The sequence below is a fragment of the Cariama cristata genome, unplaced genomic scaffold, assembly GCF_000690535.1.
Source record: "Cariama cristata isolate BGI_N322 unplaced genomic scaffold, ASM69053v1 scaffold2629, whole genome shotgun sequence".
Classification (NCBI taxonomy): Eukaryota; Metazoa; Chordata; class Aves; order Cariamiformes; family Cariamidae; genus Cariama; species Cariama cristata.
The window spans coordinates 61-11,783 of record NW_009636159.1 but is presented as its reverse complement, the minus strand read 5'-3'; the positions used below and the strand labels follow the sequence as shown (position 1 = coordinate 11,783).

The window sequence follows — 11,723 nt, the reverse complement described above, 5'->3', positions numbered from 1 at the left end:
AGGCGACTTACAGTAACCCGAAATCCTCTTCTTGACAGGGAACGGATAGAACTCATTTTGTTATTGTATGAAAACTAAGAGCTGCTTTTCTACAGAATCAGTATTTATATTTAATCTCTTGAATTTCATCTGCCACTTGAAATCCAAATCTGCCCCAAATTAAATTATCAACAGGTACTCCTCACCTACATCGCATTTCAAATCTCCTTTTACCAATGTAAAAAATTTTTGTCTTGCTATAAATTTATTTTTAAACAAAATCAATACCATTATTACAAGAGTACTTTGCTATGATTTTTATTTTTAAAATACAGGCACTACTAATGCAGTGAAATTCATAAGGTGATCATCGAAGCACAATTGTATCAAAGACCAACCATCACAGACATAGCTTTCCCCCAAAAAGCTTCTCAAGCCAGGATAAACCAGCAGAAAGGAGCTGCAAATGCACAGGGATAACACAGACAAAATTTCTGGCTGCACTTAAGCAATAACCCCCATCTACTGCCGTCAGAATCAAAGGAAATACAATACAGAGATAAAGTATCTCCAGAAATCCCATCCAAAATACTGATCCATCACCAAAACAGAGTTTCTTTAGTGAGCAACACTTACAAATAAAATCAGTGGCAAATAATATTTCAGCCCAACAGAAGAGGTTGGAGAATTTGTCACCTGTCGATCAGGCTTGTTGCCAAGACACCTGAAATCTCGTAAACAAGGTACAGCAACAGCTTCTTTTAGATACAATGAAATGCAGCCTAAATAGATTTAAGACTAGATGTAGTTCCCTTCAAGGACATGATCTTTCTAATATTCTCACAAAGGTTTTTACATGAGTCAAGTGAAGAACACACCTACATAACAGCAAAATTTAATTTTAAATTCAAATTTCAAATTGAACTTTAAAAAAACCCAAAAGCCAGAGATGAAGTAAAGCACAGCCAGCAAATGAAAATAATTCATTGGTTGCGAGTTGACAAGGTAAGAGATCACAGAATATATGGTCTCCAGAAGTCTGGAGTTGAAAAAGAAAAATACATTAAAAATAATTTATTTAGGAGAGCATGAAGTTATGCTTAGATTTATCAAGACTTCTTGTTTTTCTACATGTCGTCTTCATAAGCCAACATTAGATACTGTCTGGACAACATTAAGTAGCCAATATTATAGAGAAAGTAGTTTTGGATAAAGGTCTTTCATTTATAGCCTGTGTCTGCCGTTTTGGCTTTGGTAATTTTAGTACACACTTTGCACTCATCCAACTCGAGCCACAAAGTGGTCCCCAAAGCCCTTGAAGTGAAGAAAAAGCCGCCACTGAAACCCTGCCATTATACGACTGTTTATGTACATAGGGTTGCATTAAAACTTCCTATAAAAATCACAGCATCTAAAATCTACTTGATTATAATAAAATTTTCTTACGAAGATCCTGTTCACCCATTGATGGCATAGAAGAAAAACAAACTAAGCTGTTCTCGACCTAGTAACAATTCATTACTCGTAGTATACAGATCTCTCTTCTTTTAATTACAACAGATTTCCTTCCCATTAAAAACTCCAATAAACAAAGCTCTGCAAACACCTTCTTGAGGCAGTTTCAGGCATTATTGCCTTCAGCTGTCTACGCCACCCTTTCTCTGGTGGATTAACTCCATGTAGCAAAAGTAGAAGCAGAGGACACGCCGAGGCTTCAGCCACGCCAGCGTTCTCTGCCCTACAACCCTGCCCATTGCTGAAAATAGGCTTGTGCTGAGCTGCCGGACTGACCTGAAACCACCAAGGCAAGAGGAGGCGAAGTGAGGCACAGGCACATTTCATTCCGCTGCCGGAACAGTAACAATTCAAACCCCCTCCAGTTTAGTCAGCAAACATGAATCAGAGGTTTACGTGGCACGCCGAGAGAGACCCACCTGAACCTCAGCAGGGAACAGGGGGGGATATATAGTCCAAAGTGACACAGGTGTTTTGTATTTGGCAATCCTCATTTAAGCACAGATGTGAACATGCAGAGAGAGTAACACAGTGGCATTCAGGTAAACTACCAAAATAAGGAAATAAAGGTCACTCGCTCTCAGGGTTTTCTCCCCCTAAGCCACAACCGCACTTGGGTTCACCTGATGTAATAATTTCATGCAACAGATGAGAAGCAGTCCATCGGAGGAACGGTCAGCTCTTCGGCCTCCATACACACTTCCTCTATTTGTTTCCCCGCAATACAATGGCTAACGAGAACCTGTATGCTATAATCACTCACCAAACACCAAAAACCTGTGGGTTCAGCAACTGTCCTTCCTAGGCCAGAACAAATTTGCCTCATCATGGAAAATATCATTTGTCCATTTACAATTCTAAATTGAGATGTCACACAAGAAGAACTTCTAAATAACGCATGCACAAGCATAAATAACAGTGGAGAGATCATACAGGGACCAGAACCCCTTTCCTGCTTCAGGTAATTTGAAGACTTTCCTGCCTAAGGTGCATGAAATTCAAAGCAGTACGTGTTCCACAAGTAACATACTTCGTTCTCTCCTGGGGACAACTCTGTTATACTTCCCCAAAACACTACTCTGTTCTTCATTTAAATATCTCAAAAAATGGACTTCTTCCATGATGAAAAGAATTTGTGCTTATTTAAATAACTTACAGAAGAAGGAAAAAAAAAGACAAGCATTATCTATTTCATTTAAAGAAAACAAAGAAACAAAAAGCAATGCTGTCAAGATGCAGAAATAGCCTCGCGTGATTAACGTCGACATCTCTGAGCTTCCCCACCCCAAAACCTTTGTGTTTTCTCACTTATAATACTACTGGTTATAAAGTTTAGATTGTGAGCTTTGAGGTGGGAATGAACACCGCATATGAAAAGTGAAACTCCTTCCCTGGTAATCACTGCACTTACAGAAATTTTGTTTTGATCCGAATCACCTTTCCTTTGTTCAGACCGAGTCACATTGCAATTAAAACGAAAAGCCTTCAGTGCAGTTGTCATATTCTGCTCAAGAGGGTTAAGTTCGGCAGCAGTCAGCATAAGACTGTGATAAAATCCCAAAGATCTCCAGGCATTTTTGCTGCCTGAAATTGCTTTTCCTAGCCTCCTGTCAGTGCAGCTGAAAGCACTAAGGTTGCCTTCTATTCATCCGACCTTTCACAGTACTTGGGCAAAGGAAAAATCCACAGAAGTTACAGATGTAAAAGTGAGGGTTTCTTAGTATTTTCTTGAGACTGTGCTGGAGCTCCCAGCCATTCACACACTGTTCCTTTAGTGCTTAAAGCTCATGGAGCTTGAAGGATTTTCCTAATATCAGATTGAGAAAGAAGTCATTTCATTTAAGAACGACTAGAAAAAATTGTGAGTACTCTTAAATATTGCTTTCACCCCACTAATTTACAATAGCGGCATAGACTTTTGTTAGGAATTAATTAAAAATGCTTAGTGACTGCAGAGTATAAATGTATAAATTCAGTACATACTTTAAAAAAAATTAAACATGTCTATGTTAAATGGGGGCGGGGGGGAAATCAGATTTTATTTGAACTTTGTATTTGGTTTAGCAAAAATCATGTAATCTTTGGAAAATACTATCTTTAAGCAATGTTCCAGGCAATGCTGCAAGTGACAGGAAAACACTACCTCAGTGATGCTTCCGTTTCTGGAAAGGCCTAAAAATTAATTGGCCTCTAGTTAACAAAGTAATGTTTGTTTTCGCCATTCAAATGACACACATAAAATATGTCAACCAAAAAACCCCAACAAAATAAATCTAATGCAGCTCTTTAGTAGAATGATGCACCACTCCATCCATAAAACAGCCTAAAGAGAGAAAGAGGTAACAGGGGGCAGGGGGTGAAGTCAAAGGCTTAAATTTGTCCTTTTGGTGACAGAGACACTAAAATGGAAAGATCTGCAAAGGAGCTGATGCTGGAGGATGGCTGGGGAGGCCACTGCCACCTTCCCTGACATTCTTCCTCCACGGCACCGTCGGCCCGGTGAACCTCTGGCACTGCTCCTTGGCAAAGGCAGCTCCAGGACCATCGTGTTGCTGGGCACGCTGCAACCAAGTCTGAGATCTGTGGAAGGTGCAACCCCACTACGAGAGATACGGATCCTTAGCATTCATACACCAACATTAACAGGAAAAAAAATAAAAAAGAATCGATGCATTTATTTGTTTGGCTACAACTGTAATACAGAAGGATTAGCTAGTTTCATGTTGAGAACCAACTGTGAGACAGTATTAAATTTGATGCATTTCCCATCAACTTGCTATCCCGTTGCAAACCTTTTGTTTATAGTTAAATTTAATTTTTCATATGCAAGATGAAATAGCTAAGGAAATAAACTAATCATTACATTGCTTTACCTTTCTCAATAGCCAATTTCTAATATTCCTTTACCCCAAAAAGGCCATTTTATTAGTTTTGCTGAGTGTGAAAACTAAGTATGCTTATGTATATTCAGTTGTCAAGCACTAATAAAATAAAAATAATCATAAAAACAACACAAATGCTATTTTTAAAAGGTCTTCATACACTGTACCTATGAAAGGTGGTTCAATAAAGCAAAACGCTCCAAACTTCTCAGCAGAGGAAGCACAAAGATTCTGCTCAAAAATAAACCTAGTGTGATACCTCATGCTTTAGCAAGCCCAACTACAAAATGGATTCTTAAGCAGAAACGGTGGGAAAAAAAAATCTTACTACAAGACAACACAGAAACTTTTGAAAGACAGCACTGTGCTTTTCATTACTCCAGTTTTCTTGCCCTTTAAAGAATAGTATTTTAAGGAGAAATTCACTTAGCTATTCCTGAAGAAAAAATTACTTTTCTGGTAGTGCTTTTGCTGCCATTACACAATTTTTTGACTTTTCCTTAGGCTGAAGACATGAGGTTCCAAAAATTGTAAGGTAATCGACCTTGACATAGCCTCTGTTATACCACAAGCAAAAGTATTCAAGGGAAATGTAATGGCACAATATTAATCCACACCTGCACAAAGGAGCCTTATATATATATTTCTTTTTTTTTTTGCTTTGCTTACCTATTAGGCATATCTCTTTACTTTAACCTTTTAATTTAATATTTTACATATGTTTTCTTCTCATAGCTACTACCTTCTTTTTTTTTGTGAAAGGAACCTAAAGTTTCAGCAACTCCCCTGATGTATCTGTATATTGAGAGACTTTATTATTACCTGTATTATCAACAATGATTTTTTCATGTTGATTTCTCTAGTTAGTGTCTGGTTACCTATTTACCAGGTATTTCATAAATCATAAAGATCTTTAGGCACATGAAAGCGGGATATGTACTCCAGATGCCAGCTTCCAAAGTCTCTTTCTTTAACCAGATTTTCATACAAGACCATGAGACTTTATATAATGACAGAATGAAAATCAAAAGTGACAGATTGGGTAACTGGAATTTCTATTGGACTTTTTTAATCCATTAAAACGTCCAGCCTTATAATTTTAGAAGAGAATTTAGCACCAGCTGGAATCCTCAGACAGCATTAGTAAAACAATAACAAACCTCCCTCTAATAAAATTTTAAACCATGAGTTTAGAAAACACTTTCAAAAAATGAAACAGACTTACTAAAATTAAAAATTCATGTGACTGACCACCAGGTCAAATCCTGTCATCCGGGAAACAGCCAGAAGAAATGCAGTATTCAACTCCGCTGAGGCTGTTTAATTTGACAGATTCCAGGAGAGCAGGAGACTCGGGTTTACAGAGAACAGGTTGAAATGTGATTTTACAGCAACTGAAATTCAGGGTCCAGAGAAGCAAATCAGCGTTCTTGCACCAACAATGTTAAGCCAATGTTTAAGAAACAGAAAAAAAAAAAAGGGGAGGGGTGGCACGAAGAACCTAGGAACCTACGATTTGTTTGCAGGGTACTGCTGGATGTCTACTATATTCTCTCTCTCCAACGACAAGCCTGAGAAAAAAGGAAATCTTCAGTTCCACCTGACAACTCCCCAAGCTCAAGACAATTGTAGAGAGAAATGTATTGCTAACTCTGCCCTTTAGGGCAAGAAGCCAGTGGGCTGGGGAGCAAACCTTGTGCTGCAGCCCCTGAAGTGAAGCTCGCTCTTTCTGACCTACCGTTTGCAGGCAATAAAGCTTCAAGTTCCTGAACATCGACTGCATTTGCTGAGGTTACACAAGCAGGGTTCAACTAAGGCACTACTGATACAAACGAGTTAGCTTGTGTATTTCTACATATTTGTAGTTACAGTACCATGCTAACAACGCATCTACTGCCTCCAGGCAGTGTTTAATACAAGGTTAGTTCAACTTCAACCATTTTCTAGAACTCTTCTTGAATTTCAGGAGGTCCCATAGCAACTTGTTACCAGGAACGCCAATGAAAGCCAGAAGCGGTAAGCGGCCAGCTCTGGAGCACAGATATAAAACTACTTTACTGGTATAAAACCAGCCCCATGAGTTGTGAGAATCGAGGTTATTTCATTGCTCCTTGTCCAAGTCTTGCACGCTGAGGACCTACTAAGCATGAAACAATGACAAAATAATGACAAAACTGCATGGATCCAAGAAGAGACGGGGTTACACAATGTTATAGAGCAGTAGTCAGCCAAAAAGAGCCTTCCAAAATAAAGAGCAACTTTTCAAAAGAAGGCAGCAGACACATTCCAGTAGAGACGGAGCATTACGAGATACGTGCAAAGAACACTACTCATTTTTCCGTAACATCTACCAGGGCTAATTGTGAGCACCAGCTCAGCTTAGCTAGAGGAATGTTTCAAGTCATATTTCAATCTGCTTTAAAGATTGCGCAACGCTAGAAACTCGCTATATGAACGTTTAAGACGGCAATTAAGCAGCTTTGAGATTTGGATTTTAAATCGTTCACTCTTGAGTCCTAACCCAAAAGAACTTTCACAGAGAACAGAGCGTAACATCAGGGAACTAACGCCAAGGCTGGTTTTGATATACATAATACTACTTTATTCCATTGTTTCAACTTTCTTACAGTTTTAAAAAACGTACAGGGGTTCAGAACCACCTCAACAGAACAAAGAATACATAATTAAGGGAGCTCTAGAGTCAAACCACAAGTGTGCAAGCGTGGTTAGCTTCCGTTACAAAAAGTAATAGGCACGATCTTTACATATGCATTTTGGTGAAAGAAGGAATAGTAGTGCAGTGTTAAAAGGCACGAATAATCAATAATCGGGCCTTTTTTAAAAGCCAATAACCATCTAAGAAAATTACATTTGGTTCAAAAATAATAATTTAAATATTTTATTGATTGGCATGCATCTGAACCCCTGGCAATTTATTACACAAACCTAATGTGTGCCCTTGCAAAATAAAAAAAGGTTTCATCAGTGGACCTGAAAATCAGTTCAGTACAAAAGGAAATACTGAAACTCTTTGCTTGTATTTAATACTAAACCGCCTTGTTCACCTTCTCCAAAAACACTTCTCGGACAAACAGCTATTCAAGAACTGCACGGAAGTATTTCTCTTAAAGCAAGTGTAATTTTTTTAATCCTGTAGCATTGACTTGTTCCATGTGCTATGAAAACATTAGGCACAGACCATAATTTACGTTTTGTCTAAAAAAAATACAGCATGTGCAAGCTAGGTTCACACAACAGACTGACAGCTACAACAGTAAGCTATTTAGACTTCCCAAAGAAAAGGGTTCGTTAGTTTTAATTTTCTAAGCAGTGATGCACACTGCTGTGTGCGATTATCATATCTGCATTAGGATTATCTGTGTAGCCAATAAAGGAAAAGCATTAGTACACCCTAAAGGACACTACATCGATACTGTGCGCTAATTTAACAGGGTCAAGAGAATGAAGGATTGAAGAAGTCATTGTCCATGGGCAGCTGCAGTTGTTAACTCAGCCAGCCAGGAAGGGCTATTGCTTTCTGCTGGAAGAATGGTTTGAAACTCGGTTTACCTCGTAGGTGCCCTCAAACTCAACCACTTGGATGCCATGGAATCTAGGGACGTACAGCATGGAAAAAAAGGGGAAATGAGAGGGAGAGCTTCTGTGAAAGTTGTACCAAGATGTGCCATTTTATCCAAAAGTGTCACACCCAGCGTAGGTTCGCTGCACTGTGGATTGTTCGTACAACTGAAAATTGTACAAGATGCGAGCAGAGATAGAGTTGATTATTAATCTGCAATATCTACTATAGTCCTCAGGTATATAATTTACGGACAGCCACTTACTGTGTCGTTGATTGCTTCCTCTTAAATATATTTAAATTCAGAAGGCTACGATATATTCTGACACAAAGATAGTAAGATAACTTTTCTACAAGGGGGAAAAGATAAGGTAGTAACTAACTTATTTACTTTATGAGGAACCTCCTCTGATGTGGTAGTTATTTCATGCCCTTTGGAAGATTTTTTTAGTTCTGACTTCCTTCATCGTCTCTGTTGAATTGCTCTCCTCACAATTTCACAAGAGCTATATTCAAGTTCAGTGACCCCTCTTATAGCAGCCTCTTCCTTTTCCGCAATCACTTTTAAACTCGCTCTAACATCATAGCAAGCTATTCAAGTAAACATTTCTCTTCTGGCAAGTTTCCAGATACAGCAAATACTATCAAAACTCCGCGTTTGATTACATGCGCCGCTTTTCTTTAAATGGAGCAGGAATTAGCCCGTTTTCTTGGTTTAGGGTCCCGTACATCCCTGTCTTTTAAACACATACAAGATGAACATATTGTCTCTGACAGTCTCCGCAGTCCCAGCCTGAAAACGCTGTTGGAGAGGCTATATATCACACAGTTGCAGAAACTATTGCTTATAGCAAGCCATGTTGTTAAGAAGGAAAGTGCTGGGTTTTCCAGCACCCTAGAGCTCTCCAGCAGAAAGTATATGATATAAGGGAGCCACAGCACGTAGAACACACTGGTTATCCGAAACAAAACCATGGCATAGCGGCGATCGGGGCTGTGCCCAGTCTCCCCAGCAGCATCCACTTCGTGGCTAGGAAATCGAGCTCTCCGATCGTTTATCTCTTTGGTGTGCTGCCGGCAAATTTTAAAGATGTGGAAATAGGTGAAACATATGACAAAGGCAGCGGGAGCGTATAGTAAGCACACGATAAAGCCAGTAAAATAGGCATTAGTTAGCCAGGAGGTAGCACACCATTCAAAAATATCTCCATGGTAACCAGGTTTTCCCCAACCAAAAAAGGAAGGCAAGAAGATCAGACAAGAGTATATCCAGATCAAAATGATGCAGATTCTCAAGCGACAAGGTGTGACCAGCTGATTATAGGAGAGAGGCTTTGTTATAGCGAGATAGCGATCCACGCTGATGCAAGCAAGACATGCCATAGATACGCTTTTTAGCACAGAGATGATATATCCAAAAACTTGGCAAGTCAAGGACTCGTGGACACCTGTCGAGTAGTGGAGCAGTGACAAAGTAGGAACCAAGCAGCTAACTCCAACAAAAAGGTCAGCATAGGCCATGGTCTGAATAAAATAGCTGGTGGTGTAATGATGCAGAAGTGGAGCACAGTGAAAAACAAATATCACAGTTAAGTTACCCGCAATAATTAAAAACGTTAGCAAGACAATAACAACTGTCTCAAGGATACAGATGTCAACTGCATTGTAGTGACCAAATCCAAGAGGGCAGGAGAGATGCTCAGATATGTTCATACCACTACCGCTCATATTCAGAGTCCTCCATTCAATCCATCGGGACTGGTTCATGTTTTGTGATTAGGGAAGACTGCAATCTGAGCCTTAGCGAGCAGAAGACCTGCTTAACAGCAGCTAAACTCTGCTTCAGCGTCTCACGATCTCTCTCTGTAGACACTGCCAGTGCTTACATTTGGGAGGATTACAGTCCCATAGCTGTTGATGCCTCCTCAGCATCAGTGCATCACCTCTGGCACACCTTAGCTTTAAGGAAAGAAAGAAAGAAAGAAAGAAAAGAAAAGAAAAGAAAAAAAAAACAAAAGCCAGAAAGAGAAAGGCCACTGATCAGCTCCTCCAGTGCTCTTGATCAATCTTTAGCAAACACAAGGCACTTCTCAAACAAACAGGTTCTGTGAAATATGGAAATAAAAACTGACAAGAGAGACATTCATTTCCCAGGGAAGGGGTGGGGTGGGGGAATCTGACTGCTTATCTTCCTGAGAAAGTCATTTACTTTGGAATATAAGGGGGTGAGGGGGAAGAAGGGAAGCAGGAACCTCAGTACAGCTCAGGTTTCCTGGGCCAGCAGTTACTGGAGATAATCTTTTTAATGTCTCGATTTGCATCCCAGACTGACTGGAGAGTAAAGGAAAAAAGTTCACCATCTAATGCTGTCTTTTCTGGCTCCATTCAGGAGATGGGACTCCGTCTTACCCATGCTATTCATTGGAAAGGTAAGGAAAACATTTTTGTCAAGGTTAATTCCAATAGACTCACCACTGTTTGGGTATGAATAACGAATTTTATTTGGAGGGAGACGGGTGGGGGACAAGGCAGATTTGTCCTCCGACTCCCAAGAGAGAAAACATACATCTCGCATACAATGAGGAAGATCGTGTCTGTTCATTTAAAAATGAAAATAATTTCAGAATAGAATTTGGAGACTTATGTCAATATCCACAATTCCTTCAAATGGTTATAGTCCATTACAATTATTAATGCCAAGAGCATAATTCAAGGTCCCCACAGACAAAATAAATCCTCTTGAATTTAATTTCTGCAATGGTAATTTAAAATAATCATCTTTGGAAACTCTGCCATATCTGCTACAGTGGATCAGTACCCAGGAGTTCATAGGTATATCCGTGATATTGCTCACCTCTGTAGCAACACCTGAATCATTTCACAAACCCCCATACAACGAGAACAGAAACTTCCATCTGCATTCTGCTGTGAAGCTAATGAAATGCTGATGTGACTAGAAAAGCTGCCATTGTTTACTACTCCATCATTCTGTTATTCAGCTTCATCTTCTCAGGGGTTTAGGGTGTCTGCATTTATTTGACGATCAGCATAATAAAGAGTTGCTTTAAAAAAAAAAATGTTCTTCTAATTGCAGGACATTACCTCGTTTGTTTTATTCACAGTTACGGAGACAGCAAGCCTTAAAAGAAAGCATCTTCTGTGTTCAGTTTTAAGTAAATGCTTGATTAGTTCAGGATTCATTAGGCAGGTAATTAATTGTATACAATCTTGGTTTTTTGAAAGGCCCCTAAAATGTTAAAACCATCTTTAATCCTAGAGTTCCTGAGACTAGAAGACTGGCAGTGAAAATTAATGAATCCACATAAAACGATCTCCAAGGTCATTCACATATTACGCTGGCATTTGCTTTAAGTCTCTTTAAAAGTACCAGAATCTCTCTGATGTTTTTAAGCGTCCTTGCTGTGTCTTCAGGAGGAATCGCAGATACTAGAAAAAGGAACAATTTCAATTCTGTTGCAGCAGTTCAAGAGAAAGCATTCTTTTTGGAGTTAATTTCCTGTCGTGCATCGCCACGCTGTACAGAAAGTCCTTTTGATTTTATAACATCCCAGAATATTTCCGGCTATTCACTCCCTTCATCTATAAGCAACAAGCACGTATAAAATTACTACTTTCTCTTAATTCTTTGTTAAAGCAATAGAGCAAGCTTTCTCACCTACACGCATCCTTTTTTTTGGATGAACTGCTTGACAGGGGAGTCCTAGTTACTGTGGTGCGGCTACAGCTTCTGTCGCTATCGCTCTCCT

The 11,723-nt window shown here is 39.3% G+C and overlaps 1 protein-coding gene across 1 annotated transcript; it reads right to left on the bottom strand.

The window, feature by feature from the left end:
• Positions 1-8,637: 8,637 nt before the first annotated feature.
• GPR52 (G protein-coupled receptor 52) lies at positions 8,638-9,723 on the bottom strand. Its single transcript, XM_009707801.1, has one exon. It carries the CDS (start codon positions 9,721-9,723, stop codon positions 8,638-8,640), a length of 1,086 nt encoding a protein of 361 aa, XP_009706103.1.
• Between the last annotated feature and the right edge of the window lie 2,000 nt (positions 9,724-11,723).